Source organism: Thamnophis elegans, chromosome 5, assembly GCF_009769535.1.
Source record: "Thamnophis elegans isolate rThaEle1 chromosome 5, rThaEle1.pri, whole genome shotgun sequence".
Classification (NCBI taxonomy): Eukaryota; Metazoa; Chordata; class Lepidosauria; order Squamata; family Colubridae; genus Thamnophis; species Thamnophis elegans.
The window spans coordinates 74175609-74203443 of record NC_045545.1 but is presented as its reverse complement, the minus strand read 5'-3'; the positions used below and the strand labels follow the sequence as shown (position 1 = coordinate 74203443).

The window sequence follows — 27835 nt, the reverse complement described above, 5'->3', positions numbered from 1 at the left end:
AGGCTCCGGGGTGGACGACCCAAACGACAGTTGAAGGTCCTACGGGAAGCGAGAGAGCTGCGAGCGAATTAGCGTGGCGAGGGGCGACGGGGCGCTATGGCGTGGAGGGCAGGTAATACAGCTGCCGGGGGCGCGGTTGGGACCTGCCGAAGGTGTTGAGGGCAACTCTCGCCGGGAAGGTATACGCCCGGCGGATTCGCTTCTGTCCCTCAATGGCAAACCCTGAAAGCATATGTCGTAACCCTGGGTGCAGGGAAGGGTGTGTCGCATGTACCCACCCATAAGCGGGGCTTTGGCGGCACGGAGTGGGCGCCTTGGTTTGGGCGGGCTCTGTATCTCATAGGGACCGAGGAGATCTTCTCTGAGCTGCGGTGACCGTGGCGGCTTATCGGCTCGACCGATCATCCGCCTCTTCTCCTCTCCACCTCACCCCACCCTCCCAACAGATCCGCTCCCCGGGAGGATCGACCCGGGAAGCTTATTTATTTGTTTTGTTTTATTTCGATTGTCACTCATGTACAAGACAACAGGGATAAGATTAAACATGAATAAGACCGCGAGAAATGGGTACAAATAAATGGGGACAGTAGGACAGGGCCGGTGCAGATCGGCTCTGCAAACGTAAAACGGATCGGGCAGAACCGCCCCCCTCCCTCCCTCCCAGATCCCGAAATTTGCTTATGGAAAAACTCTGCAACAATATCGGCTGTTTTTCAGCTCAGTCCTGGTCCTCTTAAGCAGCTCAGGCAGAGGGGTGGGGTGAAGATGGGGGATAGGGTAGCCAGAAGTTATAAATGTCTTGGCCAGTGCCGGTTTTCTTTCGAAAGATGCCTGGCACAACTGGAACAACTAGCTTAGCTGGTTGCTTCAAAAGGGATAGAAAGATCCACGAAGGGCTGTGGATTAATGTGTATGGGTTACACAAGACCCAGGGTTTGACAAGAGCAAGTTGGTAAGAGAGGTGTTGCTTCTTGTGAACTCCATAGGGGCATTTTTTGAAAGGCTGCCATTGAAATCGAATGATGAGGAGTGTCGTGTCTCGACCTGCCACACTTATTAAATATTAACTTCTTTTACAGAGGTCATTATAACTGTGTAATTATCACTATTCATCACTATTCACTAGGCCTTTTCTTGCTCCTAATCTTTTCCATCATACATGTGCCTTGGGCATTAAGAATAGACAATAGGATGCTAGTAAGTAAATTGATTTCTACAAGTGGTAGACTAGTAAAATCTGCCATGTGTTTTTTTTTTCTAAAATAGGAGTCTCCATCTTAAGGTATTTCAGCATAGGGATTTAGCCATCAGTTTTAATAATTCAAAAAAAGATCTTGTACACCAACATGTTCACACAGATTAGATGATATATAGACTGTTGGGAACTGAATAAAGATTAGTGTGCAAGCCTCTTTCTTATTACAACATAGCACTAAAGAGCTTGAACAGAGGATTTTTTTTCCTTACTGGAAAACTATGGAAATAATACAGCTAATACAGCTTTTGACAGTTGTATATTGTGGATGACCTTAGTTCTATGTTTGTGGAAACTTAATGTTTTAGAAAAACCAAGAAGCAAATTATTGCTGCTGATATATTTATGATTATCCTTTCTGTTTCCATATCTGAGGTATCTCCTTTAATTTTTGAAAACAGATGATAAAGTAAGTAGAAGTGCATTGAACATTGAAGTGCAAGGAAGAAATGCATTTGGAAATCAGATTTGTGTCCAGTATATTATAGAGAGATAAAAGAAAAAGTTGAGACTATCGAGATAGTTGGATTCCACAGATTGAACTGTTGGGATTGTGCACTAAAATTTATAGTCCAGATGTGACTAAAGAAATCAGAGGTTGTGGCAATCTTAAATAATAGTTTATTATAATTGAAGGCCCTCTCCTACTTTTATGTGAATTTTACTATTTATCTTTTTGAATTTAAGTAGAGGTTTTCTGTTCCAAATTGTATAGTTCTAGGGAAATTTGGTAATTTATCTGTTTCAACTCCATATATTCTTTCTTCCAGCTCTATTTCAATCCTCTGATTAACTATGTTTCATACAAAGAATATTTAAATGAATGTTCTTCTTTAAATATTACTCCACATTTGACAATAACCTTTGTAACAATAACTCCTTGGGGTACCATTTTGACTTCAGTATACATGAATATCTTGGTATTTTTTTAAAAAAAATATAATTTGCCAATGAAAACCAGTTTGATGGAGTGTTTAAGGCATCTGGTTATAAACAAGAAACAATGAGTTCTAATCCCACTTTATGCATGAAGCCAGGTGGGGCAAGTCACTTTCTTTCTTCCTAAGAAAAAGGAAGGCAATAGCAAACTTCTTGAAAAAATATTGCCAAGAAACTGTAGTGACTAATCCAGATAATCTCCAGAAGACAGCACTGATTTGAAGGTACCAAAAAATGCTAATAAGTCACAGGGGAAAAGTTGTTAGTTATATTTGGTCTTGTCTCATGAAGTAATTATTTGAGTTGAATATACTTCATCTGTATTGCTTTTGTGACCAAGATAGTTTGCAGTGTATTGTTTCTGATACACAGATAAATTTCAACCTATTGCTAAGACCCTCAACAACAAACTTTCATTTTCTTTAAGGGAAGAAAGTCTATCTAGCTACACTGAACATCAAAGCTACAAAAAAAGGAAAAGATTTCTCTCAATGAAATTGCATGCACTAGGGTAAGAGATTTAAGTAATTTTCATTCATTTGCAGCAAAAATAAAATATTGCTGCATTATTTGATTTTTAGCTCCTATAAAAATGGAAATTTAGTTTTACTGATATATGGTGGAATAAAAAAGCACTGAAACCTGGCTTAAGATGAAATTCCTGATTCATAATATTTATCCATTTATCTGAAGATTTGATTTTTATTGAAGAATAACAAGTTTCCTTGCCAAAAGGGGGAAATGCCTCCTTTTCCTTTCCTGCTTTTGGAAGATCTAAGAGGAATCTAGTATTTTATTCAGTACTTTATTTCTGTTATTTCCATATACTTATGTTTATGTTATTTCTCACTCAATGAAAGTATATAGCTTCTACTCATATGGCTTGCATTTCTGAGAATTAAGATTATTGAAGAAGATTCTTCTGGTTTTAACCTTTTCAGCTCTCCTTGATAGCTCATGTTCTTCTGGTAGATTTTGGGAGAATGTTAGGTAAATGTTAGGTGGTTTCTTGTCCCCAAATATTTAGAACAAGTAAATGGAAAATGTAGGCCTCTCCTGCTCAGTGTTCACAACTTGTAGGATGTGGCCAAGTATAAAGGAGAACTAGTCATGGTCTGTTTCATGCCACTCCCAGATGATCTCATGAGGTTGGCATGTAAATGTCTCCAAGTGGCAACAAAATAGAAATTAAGTTTGTAATGGATGATATATGCTAAAGAAAGTGGAGAAGAAAGTGAACAGGCATGCACTGCAAAGTTATTGTTTTCATTGTTCTTGTACTTTGAAGTTAATGCAAATTTGATAACTTGAATGTTCCTATTAAATCTTTCCTGATGACTTCAGTGTAAAATACAAGGAAATATCAGATGATCAGTAGTACAGTATGTCTAATTAATGACAACACAGTGAATCTTGGGTAATCTCAAAAAACAGAGTTAGAGATGAATAGTACTTGATAGGAAATCCTACTATACTGAGATTGGAATTTTGAAAAAACTTTCCAGAAGACAGTGGCAAAGTACTCTACTACCATATTTTTGCAAGAAATTTGCAAAATCACTAAAACTTGAACTGGACGAATCACTTGGGCTGGCTCATACTTAAGTGATGATCAATATGCAATTGTTATTCAACATACGGGTTTTATAATACAGCAGAAATACCTAGTGTTTTGCTGATTTGACATAAAGTAGTAAAATTGAATTGTGTCAAATCCAAGCTGCTTCTCACTTTGGAAAAAATTATAAATGAGTGACAGGCTTCTAATTCCCATAAACCTCTGCTTCCACGTCTCAGATGCTGGATTCCAACATTTGTAAGGCAACATTTAGATCTTTGATTCCTATACAATGATAGATCATAATGTTATTTGTTTATTTTGATTTTAACGTGTGTGATCTAACTTACCTTGCTCAGTTAGCTGTGAAAAACCCTCACAGTATAGCTCTCTGTTTTGTTATGAAAATGTCTTTCCAATAGCTACACTAATGAGCAAAGTAATTCATACTGTAGCTGAATTCATGCATCATATCCTAAACTTCACAATACAGCAAACAGCCAACTCATATTACAGCTTGGCTCCTACATCATGCTTAATGATAATATAAATAAGCCATAATTTCCTAGTTTGATAGTAATAAAGCATGATTTATTAACCATGATGGTTAGATTTATACAACAGTTTAAATCAAGACTACCTCAACAGAACTCAGTGTGTGTGTTCACAGTTTAATAGATTCACACAACATTATACCAGGATTTTAAATTACAGGTTTTTGAGGAAACTATAGCATCCTATAATATGCTAAGCCTGGGTGTGGGTGATATTTATTTTATTAGATTATGTCCTGACTTGCCTGTAAGCGTTCATAGCATTCCTTCTTCCAAATTCCTCCATAGTAACAATTCTATGGGTAGGTTGGGTTGTGGGAATATTCAAAACCACAATATGGTGAACTATGATAGAGTCCCCTTATTTTGTTAGCATTTTATTTGGAAATTAAAAGTTAGTTTTTAGTTCTGCCCAAAGCTCAGAAGCTGGTGAGATTGTTCTGTATGTGTGATTGTCATTCTCTTTCTCCCTGGCTCCCAGTTTTTGTTTTCAGCACTTTCATTTTTCCCTTGTCATCTTAGTTGAGCAGCATTTATTTAATGCATTTTACATTTTAAAAATGATTCATATAGATTTTCAACCTCCCTATGACATTGTCGTATAGCTAAATCAATATTTACTCCAAATATTTGATGATGCAGGTCTGACAATGAGAAATCGTGTCTTTAAAATCCTATGTAGTTAATTTAGGTTCATTTAAGCCAGGTAGTCCTCGACTTATAACCATTCTTTTAGTGACTGTTCAAAAAAGTTAAAGCAGCATGATCAGTTCTCACACATACAACTGTTGCAGCATCCCCATGTCACATGATCTGGCTGCTTTGCAACTAGCCTATATTTACAACAGTTACAGCATCCCAGGGTCATGTGGTTGCCATTTTCAACCTTCCCAGCTGGCTTCTAACCAGCAAATTTAATGGGAAAACAAATTTGATGAACAACAACATGATTAACTTAACAACTGCAGTGTTTTGCTTAACAACCCTGGCCGAAAAAGGTTGCAAAATGGGGCACAGCTCAATTAACAACTGCTTTACTTAGCAATAAAAATGTTGGGGTCAATTGTGATCATACACGGAGGACTACCTGTACTGGCTCTTATATTGGACACTTCTCTATCAGCGATAATATTTGAGGAGAAAAGGAAAGCACAGCACTAATTGTAAATTAGGTTGATTCCCCCCCCTTCCCAGTTATAGTAACTTCATTGCAATAAGGAGGATGAGTAGAGAAGATATTTCCAATTTAGGAAACTGTTGTCATTCATATTTGGGAAGTTTTCACACGTTGATCTTCATAATGGGAATTGTTTTTGGACTTTTTCAACTGTATACTCAAAAGCAAGGGACACAGACATGTTAAAGAAGTTGTACACAACAGAAAAATGTGCTGAAGCAAATGTTCTATGCCCATTCTATCCACTGTCTTGAAAAAATTGCTAAAATTTTCTGTTGCAAAAAATAGTGACTAGGGATTTGGGGATACAATAACATCCTGATCACCAGGCATCATGTATTGTCTCCAGAGGCTGCTTATTGTCTCAGCAGGCCATACTGGAACATATATGGCTTGTTTCCCAAACAACTTACCTATGACATAGCTTAAAAATTCCAAAATCATCACGACGCCATTTTAATGCATAAATGCCGAAGCTTGTCACTCTCATTCTCTATCCCACCTCTGCTAAACATCTACTTTTTATTTAAGTTATTTTAGGTTATTGTAGGTAAGTTCTGGATTTCTGCTGGATTGTTTTAGTAAGCAATGCAAATGTAAAACAACCCCCCCAAAAATATATGTTACTCACCTGTCCTTTTTTCCCTTTCTTTCTTTTCTGTCAAGATTTTCTTGAACAGTATTCCCAAGTTTTATGAAGACTGATTACCTGGTTGGTGAAGAGCTGAATGTGTAGAGGAGAAATTTCATACTGTGACGTGGATTGCTGCCATCCCTGTGACATCCTGATCCCCAGGCATCATGTACTGTCTCCAGTGGTTACTGCCCGTCCTCCTCATTCCGAAGCCCCTCAACCCAGCCTTGTGGTTCAGTCACTCAATGTTCATGGGCTTCTACCTTCTAAGTTTTCTGTTGGAGCGGAAACCTTGCACAATCTGTGCCTTGGTCTTCTTGGCTGCTCTGTTTCTCATCTGCTACAGCTGCTGGGGGAATTGTTTCTTATACCACTGCTCTGGTTCCCAACTGCCGGACTCTGCTCATGATCCCAATGTAGTTGGCACCTAAAATCTTCTACTTGGTTGCACTTCCCCCCCCCCCCTTTTCAAAGGACGGTTTCATGGGAAGGAGGGAATATAAGGCATGTGATTGGAGTACCTGTTTCGGTTAAAATGTTTCATTCATGATTGTCCGCACTTCCATAATCTTCCTGTACAATTTGACAAAAGTTGTTATTCGTAATAGCTGGCAGTGCTGTCTGAGGGTTTGAAGCAGAGCTGCTAATGGGTGCCATCCCTTCCTTCGATATTATCGTTTGAGTTTGGTCCTTCCATTTCCAATTTGGTGGTGGAGAGACCTGGTGAATATTGTCTAATGTCAAATCAGAAGATAGCCATCCATCCTTTGGAACATGAGTGTCTGATCTTTTTGAAACAGTTGGAAAGCTGTTTCTCCACCCTGGGTTCAGTAGAGCTCACGGTGTTCATCTGAAGGGGAACTATCAAGTGGTTAATAAGCCCAACGGCACTTGGAGCCAGTGGCTGCTTATTATCTCAGCAGGTCATCCTGGAACATGTATACTGCCCGTTTCCCAAACTACTCATCTATGTCTCAAAAATTCCAAAGTCATCACGATGCCATTTTTAATGCACAAATGCCGAAGCTTCTCTCTCCCCACCCCCTCTCTCTCCCTCTCCCTCGCTCTTGCTCTTCCTCCCTCTCCCCCACCTATGCCAAACATCTACTTTCTATGGAGGACCCTGAATTGGAAAGAAAGCATGCACTACTGTAAAACTTGGGGAAATCTTTTTTTATTGTATTGCTTTTGAATTTTAAGCTGCCAGTGTTTCTAGCTTGAAAAAGCAATCGGAGTGCGGGGATGAATCAGTATACCAGGTCTGGTTTCTCCATATCAAGGTGGGGCTGTCAGTGGAGTAATGTGCTGCTTTTTTCTTTTAGGCCAAAAGTATTATGTTATCACAAGCAAATGAGCTTGTGTTCACATATATAGGTGAAAGAAAGCAACATCTGTTTAGGCTGCATATCTTCATATGATTCTGTGAAGCCATTTTTCTAGTGGTACCTGGCTCATGGTTTTATTCTTCTCTCCTTTTCTCCACCATGACTTTGCTTTCTATCCTCCTCAAGAGCTAATCGCTGGTGTGAAGTTATAAGGTAGCCCGAGGAAAAAGCAAACAGATATTTTTTCTGTTACTTTCCAAAGTTATTTTCTCATTTGTCTCTACACAATCTTCTTTGGAAGAATATTGCTGAAAAGGCATTTTTGTCTCTCTCAAAGGACATGGAACTGAAAATCCAGTCGTGAAACCTCAGTCGTTTTTTTAATTATTTTTTGTTGGTTTGTTCATTGCACAGCTGTTCAACAGATTTAATAAAGCTTTATAAACTTTGGTCTGTGGATTAGTGCCATTTATGATGCAGTCACATTTTCACTGAACTAAGACCTTTGCTTTCGGGGCAGCTTATCTTTTTCACAACTTCCTAAAGCCATTTTTATTTCCAAAGTGATTTGGTTGCAAATCAAGTAGGTTTTCACGTGCCAATCTAGACATTGACCTGACCAATTTTTCAAAATGTTCCAGTGACACTGTATGTTGATATGGAAAACAGTAGAGCTTACTGGACCATAATGGGTAACAGAAACTTTTCTTCCTTAATTGGCTTTCCTAATTTTCTAACAGTACAGGGAGTGCTCATGATCACAATTGGCCCTGTAACATCATTCGCTGTTAAGTCTATGACTTCACAACTTTTTTGCCATGGTTGTTAAGCAAATCAAACAGTCACACAGCTGATTTTGCCTGTCAAAAGTTGGCTGAGAAAGTTGCAAAATGATGATTAAGTGACTCCAGGATACTGCAACTATTAGAAATATTTGCTGTTACCAAGTGTCCAATGTGGCTAAAATTGGGCAGCCAATTTTGGTGGAGTCTAGATTGCATTGATCTTGTTTTTTGTAATGTATGAACTGCTTGAATTGTGCATAAGTAATAGCCTCCTCAGTAGTTAAATAAAAAATTTTTTTCCTGATTATTTATTTATAGGACATTAGCTGATCATATGTTTTCTCAAACACATTTTTCTTCTTCAAAATTCTACATTAGCAATTTCTTTCTCTGCCCCAGAAGGCTCATAAATAAAGCTATACATTATTGTAACAACTTATCTCTTTTGCGGCTGATTTGCCTGACATCAATGTGAAATTCTCTTGATATTGGTATATTGAGGGAATTTGTAGATGTTAATCAAGAAAGTAAAGAGGTGGTGATGTAGCAAGAGTGGTAGATTATAAAACACAGGTTTAAATTATAAAATTTATTTTTTGATAATTATGTAGCATTTCTAAGGTTTTGAAATACATATCCTTGCTATACATTTTATTTCTTTTTAAGGCTGTCCTATTTGGGCAAAATTTTGTTTCACATTTTAGAAAAAAATAGTTGCATGAGTTTGTGTGCTAGTAGCAGAAAACTGTCTTTGACAATAATTACAGGGAAGCTTTCTTTTACTATTGATTGAACTTTATTCTCTGTCAATAGTAAAAGATATCTTTAAAGATAGAGACAATCTTGTTAGTTTATAAATATTTTAGGTATCAAATCATCCTGCATTTTGTTGAGGCACATAACATTTCCTCCAGCTTTTCCCACAATTACCAGAGGGCACACAGAGCCCTCTCTGTGGGCACGCAGGCCATCGACAGTTGCTCCTCTGGTTTCTGATGCATACATTCCCGGAGTGCTGGAAAACAGTCCGGAAACAGCCTGAAAGCGCCCCTAAAAACAACCTGCGTGTACATGTGCCGGAAACCTGAAAACCAGTTGGCCGGCGTGCACATGCCTGTTTTCCAGAGTGGGAGGAGGGAAGTTTCAGGAGCGCATCCCCATACAGGAAGACCGGATCCATCAGGATCTGGTCAAGATCTTAGCAGCGTGTCAGTTCTCAGCTGACGCGACCTTGGATACGGTCAAGTTTGCTTCTAGCGCCCTGGCCACCTCTGTCACCTCCCATAGGCTCCTGTGGTTGCGCCACTGGCAAATGGACAACAAGGCGAAGTGGGATTTGGCGGCTGCCCCCTTCAAAGGGCCCGATCTTTTCGGGGAGGCCCTTACTCGCATCCTAGTGGAGGATAAGGACAAGAAGAAGGTCCTTCCCTCCACGGCTAAGAAGGCCGAGAACAAGTCACGTCCCTTCCGTAGGCAACGGTATAGGGCTCCTAGCTACGGCTATAACCAGCGCTTCTCTTCTTTCTCTTGTCAGGCAGTTCGCAGGGCAGCCCTTTCAGGACAGGAGTCGATTCCAGGGCCGGGCTCGGCGGCCCTTTCGTGGAGGAGGCGGCCGTCCCTACCACAGAGGGAAGTGACTCGAACCCAAGTCATCCCATCGGCGGCCGCCTCGCTCTTTATGCGGACCGGTGGGACGACATCACGTCAGACACCTGGGTCTGAGCCATGGTTCGTTACAGGCTCAGGTTGGAATTTCTCTCCACTCCCCCAAACCTCTTCCAGTCGTTCCCTCCATCTCAGAGTCAGGAGCGCCGCCGCCTGATGGGTCAGGCGATCGCCCATCTCCTCGAAATCCAAGCGGTGGAGGCGGTTCCCACAGGGGAACGGGGCCTGGGCCACTACTCAAATCTCTTCGTGGTCCCGAAGAGCACGGGGGGCTGGAGAGCAATTCTAGACCTCAAGCGCCTGAACAGGTTCCTGGTTTACAGGCGATTCAAAATGTCATCGCTCAAGTCTATCCTACAGGGTATCAGAAAAGGCGATTTCCTGGCTTCCGTGGATCTCACGGAGGCCTATCTTCACATTCCCATCCTGCCCGCTCATCGCCGGTTCTTGAGGTTCTCTCACGGGTCCCACCATTACCAGTACAGGGCTCTTCCCTTCGGCCTGGCCTCGGCCCCGCGGACCTTTACAAAGGTCCTGGCTGCTCTGGCGGCTCATCTGCGATCGGTGCTAGTTCGACTCCAATGTTATTTAGACGATGTCTTAGTTCAGGCGGGATCCCTGCCTCAGGCTGTCTCAGATCTTCGTCTTACCATTCGGAGCCTTCAGGCCCTGGGGTTCTCGGTAAACTTCGACAAGAGCCATCTTACTCCCTCCACTCGCATCCTGCATCTGGAAACAGTCATAGATTCCAGGTTGGGGGAGGTGCGTCTGTCTCAGGAGAGGCAGGTAAGCCTTCGTCGACTGGCGGAGGGCGTTCGCACAAAGCGGTTCACTTCCATCCTCTCTCTGTCACAGTTATTAGGCAAGATGGTCTCTTGCATAGGGATTGTTCCGTGGGCCAGGCTTCATCTCCGGCCCCTTCAGTGGGAACTCATCCCCTTTCAGAGGGGACAAATGAGCAACTCCCTTCGGGCTCTCCGCATCCCGGCGGAAGTCCGTGCCTCCCCGGCGTGGTGGCTTTCCCCGGCCATCCAGCGGGGGTGTTGTTTCTGGGAGCCGAACAGGGTGACCGTCACCACGGACGCGAGTCTGTTCGGGTGGGGGGCCCTGGTGGGCTCTCAGATGGCACAGGGCAGATGGACGGCCACGGACCTCCGCTACAACATCAATTGGCTGGAACTGAAGGCTGCGCGACTGGCCCTGAGTCACTTCCACTCCTCGGTGGAGGGGCGCCACGTTCTCCTCCTGACAGACAACATGGCCACCAAGGCACACATCAATCGTCAGGGCGGGACCCACTCGAGAGCTCTCTGGCTGGAGGCTCTGCGGTTGGGGTCGTGGGCGGAGAAACACCTGCAGTCTCTGGTGGCGGAGCACATCTTGGGGCTCTCCAATGTCCAGGCAGACTGGCTCAGTCGAGCGACTCTGGACAATGGCGAGTGGCAACTCCACCCGTCGCTGTTCTGGAAGATCTGTCGACGGTTCGGGTCCCCTCAGCTGGACCTGTTTGCGTCTCCCGAGAACTCCCAGCTCCCACGGTTCTTCACCCACTTCCAGTCCAACTCGGCGGAGGGCACGGATGCCCTCAGGAGCCGGTGGCCCCTGGGTCTTCTCTATGCCTTTCCCCCCATTCCACTCATCCCGGGGACCGTCAGGAAGCTGGTGGCGGAGGGGGCCTTGGTCATTCTGGTGGCCCTGTTTTGGCCCGGAAGGCCCTGGTTCGCAGACCTGGTTCAGCTGTCGGTGGCTCCCCCGTGGAGGATTCCGCAGAGGGAAGTGGTCTTACGACAGGGGGCCCTGATTCACCCAGAGCCTCAGTGGCTCCAGCTGACTGCATGGCTCTTGAACGGCGGCTTCTGAGGGGGCTCATCTGTCTTCCGGGGTCATCCGCACCATCAAGGTGGCCCGTCGCCCCTCGACGACCCACATTTATAACTCCACCTGGGCGGCCTTTGTTCGCTGGTGTTCCCTCAGGGGCATTTCTCCTGATAGGGCCACCATTCCCAACATCTTGGATTTCCTTCAGAAAGGTCTAGAGGACGGGCTTTCGCAGAACACCTTACATCGCCAAGTGGCTGCTCTGTCCTCGGTCTTGGGGTGGGGGGTGGGGTGGGGTCTTCTTCCCTTTCCCAGTCTCCCCTGGTCAAGCTTTTCCTCAAAGGGGCAGCCAATCTTAGGCCTCCCCCCGTTCATAGATTCCCCACGTGGGATCTTCCTCTAGTCCTCAAGGCCTTAACAGGAGCTCCGTTTGAGCCCCTCCACTCGGTACACTTGCACTTCTTGTCGCTGAAGGTGGCCTTCCTGGTGGACATCACTTCCGCCCGGCGTATATCCGAGCTGGGCGCCCTGTCTTCCAAGGACGACCTTTGTCATTTTCACTAGGACAGAGTGGTCCTTCGCCTTGACCCAGCATTCGTCCCGAAAGTAAATACCCCCTTTCACAGGGCTCAGGAGATCGTCCTGCCCGACTTCTGCCCGGGTCTGTCCAATGATAGGGAGCGTCTTTGGCATCGGCTGGATGTCCGCCGTGCCCTGCGGATCTACCTCCGGCAGACCAGGGATTTCCGCAAGTCGGAGGCCTTGTTCGTCTCCTTCCAACCTGGGGCACTGGGTTCGAGGGTGTCTTCGGCTACCATCGGCCGTTGGCTGCGTCAGGCCATCTCGGAGGCCTATGTGGCCTCAGGGCGACCAGTTCCGTCAGGCATCACAGCACACTCTACCAGGAGCGCAGCGACCACGGCAGCATGGGCCACGAGGGCCCCGTTTGAAGACATCTGCTGTGCGGCTACCTGGGCTTCTCCAACCTCTTTCATCCAGCATTATCGTCTGGATGCTTTCGCGTCTGCGGACGCGTCCTTCGGTCGTAGGGTCCTACAGGGGGTGGCGGCTGAGGCTCCCCTTGGGCCCTAGCGTTCCTGTTCTCCCTCCCTGGGACTTGGGTATGTCCCACGTGTGACCATTCCCTCCTTCCACTCTGGAAAAAGGACGTTGGTCTTACCTGAACGTCTATTTTCTGAAGGGAGGAGGGAATGGTCACAACCCGCCCTGAGTTTCTGTCATTTGGGGCCAAGGGGAGGGCCCGGGGGGTTCCCGGGGTTTGTTGTGTTGTTGTTTTCTTGTCTTTCAGTTGTACCGTTCATGTTCGAGAATCTGGGCTAACAGTGGACAGGCACCAGTATTTATAGATTTCCTCTTAGTCTTGGACCAATCAGGCTGTGATAAAGCCCACGTGTGACCATTCCCTCCTCCCCTCAGAAAATAGACGTTCAGGTAAGACCAACGTCCTTTTTCAGGTTGTTTTTAGGGGTGCTTTCAGGCTGTTTCCGGACTGTTTTTCCAGCGCTCCGGGAATGTATGCGTCAACAGGCATGTGCACGCCGGCCAACTGGTTTTCAGGTTTCCGGCACATGCACAAACATGCATGCATATTTTGGTTTGCGCACCTGGTGCCGAAAAGGTTTGCCATCACTGATCTATGTGGTAGTTTGGACAGAAAAATGACTGGTTCAAAGTCAAAGGATGAGGGTGGGCATGAACCTGGATCTCTATAGTAGCAGTCAACTTAATTTCTCACTAGCGTTGGCAAATCTATGACATGCCTATCAAAGGTGACATGCCACTATTGTTTGGATGACACATCTGTGTTCACCAGCACTCCAGGATTATACTTAAAAAAACCCACACTGTTCTCATGCAATTTGTGGAGGTTACATAAGAACCGGTTGCAGTCTCCAAAGCCTTTGGAAGTCGTGCAAGAGCACAGCCCTCTGGGGCCTCTGCAAATCATGAAAGATTTTGGGGCACGGTTTCATGTGGTTTTTGAACACTGCAGAATAGCCCCAAAGTGGGTTCAAGGACAAAGGCCTCGTGCAACTTCAAGCAGCCTCAGCTAGGTCACTGGAGTCTGTCAACAGAAAGAGAACACTGCGTGAAAGTAAGCGGCATGCAGCCAGTTCCTGTGGAATGCTGGACTTAAGGGAAATTGCATTTTGGGAAACAGCTCAAGGCAGCCTTTAATCTACACCTGTGATTGCAAACCTGTAGCAGGCATGCCAGAGGTGGCACGCACACCATTAACATCTGCTCTTCTGGTTTCCAGTCTTCGTGGGTGTCAGACCGCTGGAAAATGGCCTGAAGAAAAGAGTTAACCGGCCAAATTAACCAGCCAAACTGGTAGTAAAAAAAAAAAGCTGAGCTGTGCAATTGTTGGAAGCTTTACACACACACACAAACACACATACTTTTTAAAAGCATTTTTTTTCCTGCCTATTCGTTTGAACCAACAGGAAAAAAAAGATTTAAAAAGTGTCTCTGTGTGTATGGAAGGGGGGGGGGGATCTTCCAATGATCACACAGCTCAGCTGTGAGTGGCACGATTGTTGGAAGCTTTTTTCTCTCACTTTTTAAAATCATATTTTATTAAATAAAAAAGTTATATTAATTTGCAAAGATTTGTGAGAGCATCTCCAACTTTTCTGTGTTGTGGGTTTAAATAGATCTCTTTACTTATTTCTCCTGTTGGAAGAAATGTCCATCTGGGTTCAGTTCCAGGTGGGGAAAAAGACATTGGAAGCACGGAGATGGAAATTGGAAAGATGGTTTAATGGTGGACAGGATCACATGCCTTGGCGAAGAAAAAAGGGGACAGATGATGACAGTGCCTGGGTTTTTTGCCCTCTCTGGACTTTTGAATTTGAGCTTGTATTCTGATTGATTGTCAGACTCCCATGGGGCCATGCAAGGGCAACTCTGTAGTCTGTTCTGTGTCCTAGGCTTGGTTGATCCTTGCTGCGTGATGATGTAATGAAAGGGCTTTGGGATTCCTATTATGGCTCTGCCTGAAGGAGGTAGCTCTTTGTTATGTAGAATAGACTGGCTCAGGCCTTAATGGCCCACTGACAAAGAGGTGTGTGTGTGTGTGTGTGTGCGTGTGTGTGCGTATGTGTCAAATTGCTTGCTTATGTTTGGGCTAACTGTCCATCTTATCCGGAACATGGTTCCTTAAAAGCTGAGACATGGAGGAAAATTGGTGCAGTCCTCCACCAAGTTCCGAGGGCTCCCGCAGATGTTCTTTGTCTGTGGAAAACTGCCTATACATTGATTCAGACACATGCTGAATCCCCTCATCAGCCGTTGTTGAATCCACCTCCTTATCCAACAACATCTGTTATGTTAACAACTCCTGCTCCAGACATACGGGTTTGCCAACCCACGGCTCCTGAGGGTCTTTCCCAACCCGCGTGCTGTCAGACTACTGCTGACAGCCAGGGACGTGCAGTCACTAGAGGCAAGGGAGGCGGGGCCTCACCAGTCTCCTCAGGGAAAGGAAAGGATTTTAAATAATTTTCTTAAAATAATTAAAGCCAGGGTAGTTGCTACCAGATTTCAAGTCACAGTGGCTTGGTGTCTGCTCTCAGTATTAACTAGGAGGAGGCCAGAGAACGAGGGGCCTCTTTTGCATAAGGATTTTTTTGCCTTTTGAGAGTTAAGCAAGGGTTAACAAGCGAAGAATTTCTTATTCAAATGAGGCACGTATTTTCTCGCCTCCTGTAGAGGGCATTTTTAGAGGCTTTTTAGAGTTTTCTGGGAGTGACTAGCTCAGTTTGACTTCAGAGCTCTGGCTTTTCAAGAGGGCTGGGAGAAGCAGAGTTGAAATCGTCTCTGAAACAGCTGGAAAAGGTGCGTGTGTGGGGAGGGGGGAGGAATTCCAAAAGTTTGATCAGAAGGCAACAGGGAAAGGGGGGGTATGGCAGAGGAGCTGCTTTCAAGCCTTTGGAAAATATATCCAATCCAACTTCTGTGTTTGTGTTTGAGAGTGAGTGAATGAGAGAAGGATCGAAGTTCTCTGTGTGCGTGTGTCTGTTTTTAGAGAGGGGGAGGGAGGGAGGAAGGAGGGGGAGGGAGAAGAAAAAGAATGGGAAAACTTATTTTGCAAGGGGGAAAAATGCTGTCGCTTTAAATCAGAACTGAGCATGCCTGGCTGTGGAATTCTGGGAGTTGAAGTCCACAAGTCTAAAAACAGCCTCACCGGGGGTAAAGCTGACCGCACGTCACTGCTGACAGCCCCTCTGGCCATGCCCAACAGCCAGGAATTATTAGAGGAACTTATCAAAAAGCAATAAAAGAAGGAGGTTTAGACACCTCCAATTTGCAAGATACTGAGTTGTTTCCAGTCACATACCAAAATACACAAGCAGGTATTGTTTTTGACTGGGAACCTGTACCTCTGGTAATGATTAAAGAATTTAAAACTGTGGTAAAGGATTATGGAATTACCAGCCACTACTCCAGAGGACTTCTTAATTCTCTAGTGGGTGCTTATCAATTGCTACCGCAAGATTGGAAAGTTTTGGCTCGGATGTTGCTTAATGGAACCCAGTATGTGGTGTTTGAGTCCGAATACAAAAGGGAATGCTTAATAGCCCTACTATGTGTCATGCTTTTGTGGATTTTGCATTACAACCTTTCCGTAAATCTCATCCTACCTTTTTGGTTTACCATTATATGGATGACATTTTGGTTGCGGCTATGTGTCACACTTTTGTGGATTTTGCATTACAACCTTTCCGTAAATCTCATCCTACCTTTTCGGTTTACCATTATATGGATGACATTTTGGTTGCGGCTCCTGGCCCAAAGGGTACAGTACAACTTGTGCTATCGGAGCTTGTTACATTATTGGCCACGTTTGGTCTTCAAGTAGCCCCAGACAAGATTCAGACCCATGAACCTTTTTCCTACTTAGGCCATAAGGTTTTGGCCTCGTACTCCTCTCTGGTAGTACCCTCCATCAAAATACCCTCACCTTTGACTTTGGTTGCCTTGCAGCAAATTTTAAGCACCATAAATTTTGTAAGACCCTTTTTGGCTCTTACCACCTCGCAATTAGCCCCATTATTTATGGCATTAAAGGGACCTTTAGGCCCCTCTTTTATTGTAATTCTTACTCCGGCTCAGGAGCAAGTGTTTAGTTTAATAAATGAGGCAATGACCACCCGCTGGGTGGATCGAGCTCTACCAGACCACCCACTCTCACTGGCAATTTTTGCTACTCCTCCGTTACCCACTGGGGCGCTTATACAATGCCATGACAAAAAAGTTTACGTTGTAGAATGGTTACACCTCCCTCATACCCCACGTAAGTCCATCAGTTCCCAGCCTCATTTAATGGCTCTTTTAATAAATAAGGCTCGCTTTCGAGCTAAATGCCTTATTGGTTTTGATCTTGCTGGTTTGTATGTCCCCATTTCTCTTACTGTTTGGGAACCCCTCTTGGCCACATCTGATGTCTTACAACTTTCCTTGGCCGATTGGTTGGGTTTTGTGTCTTGTCATTTACCTTCTGGTCCCCATTTTCAACTTTTCCTCAACATTCCCTTTTCCCTGTCTACTTCCTTGGTAACCTCCCCTCTCTCGGATACATTGACACTTTTTGTGGATGGGGGTAAAACATATGGTTCTTGTGTGTGGCAACAGAATGGATCCTGGCACACAAAAATCACCCCGCCTCAATCCTCTGCTCAACGTGCTGAACTTGCCACTACGATTTTGGCTTTTCAGACTTTTCCCCATTTACCCTTTTATTTGATTTTGGATAGCTTTTATGTGTATCGTGTTCTTATTTCTTTGCCTAATTCCTATGTTTCTCCCTCTTTGGATGACTCTCTTCTAAGCCTTTTTCTTATCCTTCAACTCCTTTTGCAACAACGTGTCTGTCCCTTCTTCCCCGCCCATATTTGTAGCCACTTGCCTTTTCCGGGCATGCTTCAAGAGGGCTATGCCCGGGCGGATGGAGCTGCTTCTGCAGCCTCCTCCATTTTAGTCCTTTCCCCGGTTACTCCATGGGATAGTCATGCATATTTTCATCAAAATAAAAAAGCTCTTATGAAACAATTTTCTCTCTCAGTTCAGGAGGCTTCAGCCATTATTCAACAATGCCCTACCTGTAGCTTTCAAGCACATACAGTTCCCCAAGGTGTCAACCCTCGGGGGATGCAAAGTTGTCAATTGTGGCAAATGGACGTGACTCAATATTTGCCATTTGCCCCTTGGAAATATTTACATGTTTCCATTGACACCCATTCAGGCTTTATTATGGCCACCCCCCAATGGGGTGAGGCCACCAAACATGTTATTAATCATTGTATTCGGACTTTCTGTATTTTGGGTAACCCAACAGAGTTGAAAACTGATAATGGCCCAGACTACACTAGTTCCGCCTTTGCGGCATTTTGCCATCGCTGGTCCATTATCCAAAAATTTGGTATTCCTTATAACTCCACTAGTCAAGCCATTGTGGAACGAGCTAATCAAACTTTGAAAACTGCTCTTGCTGCACACTCCAAAAATAAAGGGGAAAATAACCCCGGCTTACCTGGAATACAAAATGTTTTAAATCTTACTCTTTACACTCTCAACCTTCTTAATGTTACCAGCACCCCGGGTCTCATGACCGCCAACAGGCATTTTTCTGCTTCTCCTGCGGACTCTCCACATCCACAAGTGTACTACCGACGTCTGCCGGACCCGTCCTGGAAAGGCCCTGCCTCTCTCATTACTTGGGGCCGTGGTTACGCCGCGGTTGAAGACCATGGTGAAATTATCTGGACACCTGCTTGCTGTGTTCGGCCTTATGGTGCCTGTTGATGTCATCAGAAACTCGCTGGAGATCATCAGGAGAGGTGGATTGGACGGACAGCTGTATTTTGCCACCGCCGTAGCCCCCCCCTGGACACCCCCCCCCATTCTACTCTGCTCGCCCTGCTGCCAGCTGCCTTGTTTGTCCTGTGGTCCTCCGGGAAAAGAAAAAAAAAGAAATCTGGCCGCTTGTCTGTTCGGCTGGGGATTGAATGGAGGACGGAGGACGGAGCCCTGAGCAGTTTTATTGTCATTCTGCGCTCCCGATCCGAGGAGAAAAGAGGCCTGAACGCCCCTTCCTCCCCCCATCTTCTGGTCCCCTTATCATCATAGCTACCTCAGATATTGCTCCTTTGTCGCTCCCCCCGGTTATTGGGGAGCCTTTTTTACCATCTCCTTAATTGCTTATTAGGAACAATAGATGATGGCAGCTGTAGGGACGAGGCCTTGGTACCAAGAAAACTGGTGCTCTCTCCCCCTCTGCCTTGAGCAGCTGGGGCCAGCTTCAGACTTTGGCCCACCGGACTATGGACCTTATATAACTCCAGGAAAGAGACTTCCTTCCACGTGGTCTGCTGATCTCCTCTGGGACCTTAAGGGGAATAAGACTGAACAGATTCTATCTATAAACATCAGGCATTTTTGCCTTGCCCTTTTCCACGTGCGACTGCCTTGTACACCATTGACTTCTGGCCTTCCAGCTGTGGACTTTCCTCTGGGACATAGAAGAGGGAGAAGAGCGGAGCAGCTCCCTCCTCATTTCTTACACCATTGTCTGATAGCGCACTATCGCAGTGCTCCGTAATTTTTAACTGGTATGGTGAGTGCATGGGACTTGCTTGTGATTGAATGAATGATCCCACTTTTATTATTCCATTTTATTGTATTTTATGTGTTTTAATTACCACGTGGGGACTGTCTGAGTGAACAAATGAGTGTGTTTGATTCGGAGGGCCTGCCGGGGAACGGGGGAGCCATAGGGGTGGTTGAGGGAACCACGGACACGGGAGTGGGCCGGAGCATTACGGTCGTAACAGGGAGGGGCAGATATGGCGGGGACTTTAGGGCTGGCCATTACTGGGGAAGGAGGGCTCGCTACGTCATAGAGATCCCTCCTTCCGGCCCTATGAGTCCCACTCCAAGGCCAGATGGCGCTAGTAATAAGGACCCTGGTCTCAGGCTGTTGTCGCTAAATGCCAGGTCTGTAGTTCATAAGGCTCCCCTCGTCCGGGACTTAATTTTAGACGAGAGGGCAGACCTGGCATGTATTACTGAAACCTGGCTGGGCCCGGAGGGAGGAGTCCCCCTCGTAGAGATGTGCCCAGAAGGTTTTCAGGTGCTTCATCAGCCGAGAGACCAGGGAAGGGGTGGAGGTGTGGCTATTGTTATCCGAGAGTCTCTAGTACCTCGTAGGATCCCTGCTCCGGAGCTTGTCGGGTGTGAGTCCCTACTGGTGAAGTTGGACCTCAAGGGTCAAGTGGGTTTGCTGTTAACGTACCTGCCTCCCAACAGCGTTGCAGCAGCCCTCCCCTCGCTCCTCGAGTCGGTAGCCAAGCTGGCAATTGAGTTCCCCAGGCTTATGGTTCTGGGGGATTTCAATTTGCCTTTGCTCGGTGAACACTCTGATGGAGCGCAGGAGTTCATGGCTTCCATGACAGCCATGGGCTTGACCCAGGTAATTCGGGGGCCAACCCATTCAGCGGGTCACACGCTCTACCTCGTATTCCTCTCGGAGCAGTGGACTTGTGATCTTTGTCTGAGGGGTAATGAGATCATATCCCTGTCGTGGTCAGACCATTGCCTACTGAGGCTTGACTTTCGGAGGCCAAACCTCTGCTGTAGGGAGGAGGAACCGACCAGATGGTTCCGCCCCAGGCGACTTATGGATCCCTTGAGGTTCCAGACGGAGCTTGGGGCTATTCCTGATACTCTCGCCCACAGTCCGGTGGAGACCCTGGTTGCTGCCTGGCACTCGGCAGCGACAGGGTCCCTTGACCAGATTGCGCCACTATGGCCGCTCCGAGGCTGTGGATCCAGGAGGCCCCCTTGGTTCACCGAGGAACTCCGGGAGAGGAAGCGCCGGAAGAAACGCCTAGAGCACTTGTGGAGATCCAACAAATCCGAATCGAGCCGAGCACTTTTAACATCGTGCATCAAGGATTACATCAGGGCAATTAGGACGGCAAAAAGATCTTATATTGCCACCTTGATTGCCTCCGCTGAGTCGTGCCCAGCCGCCCTGTTTAGGATAACCTGTTCCCTCCTAAATAGGAGGGATACGGGGGACCCCTTGCAGGGTAGGGCTGAAGAGTACGTCCAGTTCTTGGCGGACAAAGTTGCTCGGTTTCGGTCGGAGTTGGACTCCGATTCTGCAGATCCAGCCGAGGCACAAGGGGATAATCTGGCAGACCATCGCTGGGTTGAGTTTCAGGATGTTGCCCCTGGGGACGTGGACAAGGCCATGAGAGCTGTGAGTGCCTCCACATGTGTACTGGACCCGTGCCCCTCCTGGCTGGTTGTCAACAGCAGGGAGGTGACACGGGGCTGGATCCAGGTGGTTGTTACCGCCTCCCTTCAGGAGGGGGTCTTTCCCCCCGCACTTAAAGCGGCGGTGGTGAGACCCCTCCTGAAGAAACCATCTTTGGATCCAGCCGTTCTTAACAATTACCGTCCAGTCTCCAACCTCCCCTTTGTGGGGAAGGTTGTTGAGAAGGTGGTGGCCTTTCAGCTCCAGCGGGCCTTGGAGGAAGCCAGCTATCTTGACCCATTCCAGTCTGGCTTCAGACCTGGCTACAGCACAGAAACCGCTTTGGTCGCATTGACCGATGACCTCTGGGGAGCCAGGGATCAAGGCCATGCCTCCATCCTGGTTCTCCTTGACCTCTCAGCGGCTTTCGATACCATCGACCATGGTATCCTTCTGCGACGACTGCGAGAGGTGGGGGTGGGAGGCACTGTTTTGCAGTGGTCCTCGGTGTTAGTTGGGGGGCAGAGATCGAACCCTAGGCCCCTAACATATGGGGTGCCGCAGGGTTCAGTCCTGTCTCCCCTACTTTTCAACATCTACATGAAACCGCTGGGCGAGATCATTCGGCGGCACGGGATAAAATACCACCAGTATGCGGACAATACCCAGTTGTATCTGTCCGCCCCGTGCCAACTCAATGAAGCGGTGGACGTGATGAACCAGGGACTTGAAGCCGTTAGGGACTGGATGAGGGCTAACAAACTCGTGCTCAACCCGGATAAGACTGAGTGGCTGTTGTGTTTCCCTCCCGCCAATTTGGCAAATATTCCATCTCTCAGGCTGGGGGGTCAAACATTATACCCCTCAGACAGGGTCCGCAACTTGGGAGTCCTCCTGGACCCACAGCTGACTTTCGAACACCATTTGTCAGCTGTGACCAGGGGGGCATTTGCCCAGGTTCGCCTGGTGCACCAGTTGCGCCCCTACCTGAACCGGGAGGCTCTCACAACAGTCACTCATGCCCTTGTGACCTCTAGGCTGGAGTACTGCAATGTGCTCTACATGGGGCTGCCCTTGAGGAGTATTCGGCGACTTCAGCTAGTCCAGAATGCAGCCGCGCGAGCGATTGTGGGTGCACCTCGCTTCACCCATGTAACACCTATCGTCCACGAGCTGCGCTGGCTACCTGTCAATCTCCGGATACGCTTCAAGGTGCTACTTGCCACCTATAAAGCCCTTCATGGTAGTGGATCTGGGTACTTAAGAGACCGCCTACTGCCGATCACCTCCACACAACCCATTAGATCTCATCGTTTAGGCCTCCTCCGAGTTCCATCCGCTGGCCAATGCCGACTGGCCACCACGCGGAGGAGAGCCTTCTCGGTGGTAGCCCCGACCCAATGGAACGATCTCCCCATGGAGCTTTGTACCCTCACCACCCTCCAGACCTTCCGCACAGCCCTTAGAATCTGGCTATCCTGTCAGGCCTGGGGCTAAAGATTGTAACCCGCCCGAGTGGTATGAATGTTGTGTTTTAATCATGTACTGTCTTATATGTAAAAGTCTGTTTCCCCCCCCTTCCTTTGGATTGTGAGCCACCCTGTATCCCCCCAGGGAAAAGGGCGGCATACAAATAAACAATCTAATCAATCTAATCTAATCCCTCAGTGTAGTACACATGACTTGGGAGCCTGGGGTCCCAATTCTTATTTACAGGACTTGAAGAAGGTTTCATACCTTTTTAATTTAACTAATTGTTGGATTTGCTTACATATCCTGGCTGATAGCAAAGGTGGCATGGTGTTACACGCTATTCCCTTTAATGAAACAGGATGAAAACAAGCTACCTGGCCTAGAACACAAAGTTTGCTCGACATCACATATGCGGTAGCCACTTGTGTGCAGGAACCTGCTCATTACTGTTTTTCCAGCACAGGCCGATGGAGGAATACAACATATCTTGGCAACTACACTAATTGTGAGACTCTGATTCCGTGGAATGGATTGACTACTTGTTGTGATGCCATTAATACAACAGTGCCAGATGGAGTCAATAAATACTGGGCTTGCAGTCAAATGCAGATCATGGTACAGTTTGCCAACTCCTCGAAAAAAGGAGGTATGACATACCTAATATGTGGCTCATATGTGGTAGAAGGGCTTACCGACAGACTCCATGAAATTGGCAAGGCATATGTACTTTGGGATTGTTGGCCCTGGCTATATATACTATGAAAAAATTACCTAGTGGAAGAATTCGAAATAAACGAGACACCTTCTCCGAATGCCCCCTGACATTGGAAGGATCATCCTGGACTCAATTTTCTAGAGGTGTTCTCCCTCCACTAGGCATTGCAATGAATTATAGAGATTTGCATAAGTTAAATAATTGGACTGTTGTTACGTTTAATGAAACTATTACTGCTCTAAAATTAATCAATCAGGAACTGGGGGAAATACGTAGTGTAACATTACAGAATCGTTTTGCTTCGGATATTATTTTGGCTACAAAAGGTGGTGTTTGTGCTTTGATTCATTCACATTGTTGCATGTACATTCATGATAATCAACCTAATATTTCTGCCACAGTGGAAAAAATGGAGTCCTTGATACGTAACAACCCCCTGAATAGTGATGGCTCTGGTACCATCGACTTATGGGGGGCTTTGTGGTCCTGACTACCTGATGGCTCCTGGCTGAGGTCACTGATTCCTGTGATAATAACCATCATTGTATTGCTGGTGTTACTTTGTTGTTGTAGTCAATGCCTCCCATCCTTGCTACAAACGTGCAAAACCCTTCTTCCCTCTAATAGGGCGGACGCTCTGGCCATGGAAACCAAGGTCCGTCTGAACTTAGAGGAAGTCTCCGTTGATAATAGAAAAAAGGAGGAGATGTGGGAATAATTACAGAGAAATGCTCCCACAGGATGTCCCATAGTGTACATGAAACAATGAAAGCGCATGGGAATGTGGAAAACAGGATGAATGAATCCTAAAAATAACTGGCCATAGGCAACTCTGGCCGCCTAAGTGATAACATTGTATGCTAATGAATGTGCTAATAAAAGAGAGTCACAGAATGAGTTCTGAGCTCTCACCCCGAGACATCTTGCCTGAGTGTCTTATTCCTCATGAGAGACCACCACAAGGGTAACTATTATAAGGTGAGAAAACTAATAGAAATAGATCTAGAAAGATGGAAAAACCTGAAATTATCACTGATGGGAAGAATAGCAGTAGTAAAGATGAATATATTACCAAGACTGCTATACTTATTTCAAACAATACCAATAAAACTAGAGAAAAAATACTTTGAAAGCATGAATAAAATAGTGGGGAAATATATATGGCAGGGGGGAGGGAAAGCAAGAATTAATATAAAAATGTTGCAAGATGCAAGAGTTTGAGGTGGATTCGGATTACCAAATTGGGAATTGTATTATCAAGCAGCGGGATTAATTTGGATGAAAGAATGGATCTTACTGAGTAATACAAGATTATTGACACTGAAAGGCCATGATTTGCAACTAGGTTGGCATGCTTTTTTGTGGTATGGTAAAAGCAAGCCACATGGTTATTTTCAAAGACATTATATAAGGGATGGATTGTTAACAATATGGGAAAGAGTGAAAGGGAAACACTATTTAGAAATACCAATGTGGCTTTCAACGATGGAAGCACTGACACATCCAAATATTAGTAGTATTGAAAATATCATTAGATACAAAGATATCTTAACAGAAAGGGGGGAACTAAAACAAAAATTATAAAAAGAAGGGATTAATATAGGATGGTTTACACAATTGCAAATACAATCAAGATATGAAAAAGATAAAAGGGAATACGGTTTTAATTTAGGAAGTTTGGAGTTGGGTAAGATACTTATGGGAACAGAAGAAAAAATAATTAAGAAACTATATAGCTACCTACTAAGAACTAGATTAGAAGAAGAAGTGGTTAAAGAGACAATGGAAATCTGGGCAAGGAATCTTGGTTACACAATTGAGCTAGAAAAATGGCAACAGCTATAGGAAAGGAACTATAAATTAACTATGTCAACAGCTTACAAAGAAAACGTATACAAAATGTTTTATAGATGGCACATGTCACTGGAAAAACTAGCAAAGATGTTTAAAGATAAATCAGCGAAATGTTGGAAGTGTCAACAAGCAATAGGTTCCTATTATCATATGTGGTGGACATGTGCAGAAGCAAGGAAATACTGGACTAAGATAAGAGTGTGGCTAAAGAAAATGTTACAAGAAATAGAATTTAGACCAGAGATATTTTTACTAGGTATTATCCCAGAGAAATTTAAGAAAGAGGATACCTATTTGATTATACATGTAACTACAGCAGCAAGAATTGTATTTGCCCCAAATTGGAAATTAAATAAACTACCAATAGATCAAGAGATAGTAAAAATGATATTAGATTATGCAGAGATGAACAGTTTGACAATGAAAATAAAGGATAAAGAGGAATCGGAGTACTTCAAGACATGGGGACAATTTTATGATTGGCTAGAGAAAGCAAACTAGAAAATAAAGTAGGAAGAAGATACAGAACTCAGGCGATGTACTGTTACGGAAAAGAGCGGGAAGAAGGGGAAAACAGAAAAGAAAAGATTAAATACGTAAGTATATATATAATAGAGAGATACAAAAGGGGGGGGAATATAATTAGGATAGATTAGCGAAGGTATGGGAACAAGAAAAGATACCAATTATATTTGGGTTTGCCAAAATACCATCCCAAGGAAACATAAACTGAGACCCGAGACACCTATAATAATAGAAAAGAAAGAGACCGAGGAGGAGAGAACGAAAGGAAGATGGAGGAAAGAAGAAAGAGGTAAGGAGAGGAGGATGGTAGGGATGAAGAGAAGGGGAGAGGGTAAGTAAGGGAAGAGGAAGAGTAGGAGTTGGAGAAAGGGAAGGGAGAAAGGAAGGGAAAGGAGAGGAGGAAGAAGGGAGGGAGGGAGGGAGAAGAGAGAGGGAAAATAAGGTGGTGTTACAACAGGAGGAAGGGATGGTAAACAATGCAACCCAAACTGTATACCTATATTATAACCTTTAAAATGGAATAACAAATGTATAAGAATGATAAATGTAAAGAAGAAAAATAATTATGTGAATGTATACTTAAAATGGCATGTAAGAGAATTAAAAAAATGTTCTGGCAAAAGAAAAAAATTGTAAATGTAATAGCAGCAAACCAATGAAACAATTAAAATAAATGATGGAAGTGCAAAAAAAAAAAATTCCCTGAAATATCTCATTTTCCTAGGAGAGGGGTGGGTGCTAACTTCCTACACTTCCAATTGTATTCTGTGTTTTCTCTTGGAAGGTAAGGTAGCTGATGTGAAGATCTAATCCGATCCCACAGTTGCAAGGCTATCAGATGGGGAGAATCCAGGAAGAATGAGCAACAGCAACAAAGACTAAAAGAAAAAAAGGGCTAAAGGAAAATAATTACTTTCTTCCAGCAGGAGCTAAACCGAAGGGAAGAATGAGAACCACAAGAAGGAAAGAGTTAGGAGTGAATAGAAAGGAATCTTACTATTAATTATTCCAATTGGAGTAGAATTATGTATCAATACGCCATTCTTCTGTTACAGCTTGGCCTTGTTCCCTTTATGATATGTTGTTGCTCAGGAATGATGTTTTTTTTTAGCCTGATGTGCTCTGTCCAACTCAGTGACTTAGTGCTTTAGACTTTTAGAGAATTTTGCAAAGACTTTATTCTTTCCAGAGTATTGATGCTTGGAAATAGATCCCAAACCCTCAGGCTGTCCATTCCAATGCAGATTATATAGTTGCCCATGTTTTAACCAACTCTGGGAAGCAGTGGTGGGATTCAATTTTTTTTACTACTGGTTCTGTGCGTGTGGCTTTGTAGGCATGGTGTGGCTTTGTGGACATGACAAGGGAAGGATACTGAAACATTCTCCATTCCCTCCCCACTCCTGGGGGGAAGGTGTTCAATTTCATTCCTTTCCATAATACTCAAATTAACATCCTTTCTCAACCCAAATGATTCACGCAGTTTTCAACATTTTACATATTTCTTTAAGATCCCACCCCTCCATAATGCCCGACTTTTGATTTGTTATTTTCCTTCCTCAGATCGTATTCCAATTCTTTACGTTTCAAAACTCCCCCCCTTCAAACAGAAAAGGGAAATGGTTTCATTGTAAAAAAAAAAAAAGTGGTCAAACTATTTGTGTTGTTTTAAAGTTCCAATCTTCTCACAGCCCGAATCAGCTCTTCTCTTTTGTTTTTTCAAATGAGAAATGTATTAGAGATTAACTCACAGAGACACCAAATGCAGGTTATAACAAAGGGGAGGGGATTTCTTCATTAAATTTTAAATCGTGTTGAAGTCGCGCTGAAATTAAGTCTCTTGGCTTTTGTTAAATTCCAATTGTCAGTTTTTTCAGTTCCCAATTTCGTCTCTGCCTGGTAAAAGTTGTTTTATTCTGGTAAGTCTCTATTTCTTAACTTTGGTTTTGTTTGTTTTTTTCCAGTCGGATATAAACTTTAATCTTTAACTCCACGAGAGCACAAAATTAAGGTGACCAACCATCCTCCTTTAGGGAGGACAGTCCTTCTTTTGTAAGTTCTGTCTTCCCTCGAAAAGTGTCCTCCTGCATGTCCTCCTTTTCGATATTTGAAGACTAATCTGTTGTGACTAGACTAATTATGTGACGTATTTGTATTTGATATGACGATTCGTCAAGGCTCGGTATAGTGTGGTATAAGATGTGATTATGATACGCATGCGCTCCGCACGGGAGACCTTGAGAGAGCGCACCGCACGCAAGTGGCTTTGTTT

General features: G+C 44.8%; 1 protein-coding gene and 1 long non-coding RNA gene across 5 annotated transcripts; both read left to right on the top strand.

The window, feature by feature from the left end:
* The first annotated feature begins 5 nt into the window (after positions 1–5).
* BLCAP (BLCAP apoptosis inducing factor) lies at positions 6–7895 on the top strand. Of its 4 annotated transcripts, none has more exons than XM_032218203.1 (3): positions 20–112; positions 2622–2705; positions 6150–7895. In XM_032218203.1, the coding sequence occupies exon 3, from the start codon at positions 6285–6287 to the stop codon at positions 6546–6548; it is 264 nt and encodes an 87-aa protein (XP_032074094.1). In that variant the 5' UTR covers positions 20–112; positions 2622–2705; positions 6150–6284; the 3' UTR covers positions 6549–7895. The 4 variants fall into 4 exon arrangements, with proteins under 4 accessions (XP_032074097.1, XP_032074094.1, XP_032074098.1 ...); XM_032218205.1 differs by having other exon boundaries at positions 92–179; XM_032218206.1 differs by lacking the exon at positions 2622–2705 and having other exon boundaries at positions 6–112.
* A 7634-nt stretch (positions 7896–15529) lies between these two features.
* On the top strand, positions 15530–24105 carry LOC116509304. Its single transcript, XR_004255491.1, has 2 exons — positions 15530–15571; positions 22933–24105. It is a non-coding gene; the product is annotated as an uncharacterized LOC116509304 (long non-coding RNA).
* Positions 24106–27835: the final 3730 nt, after the last annotated feature.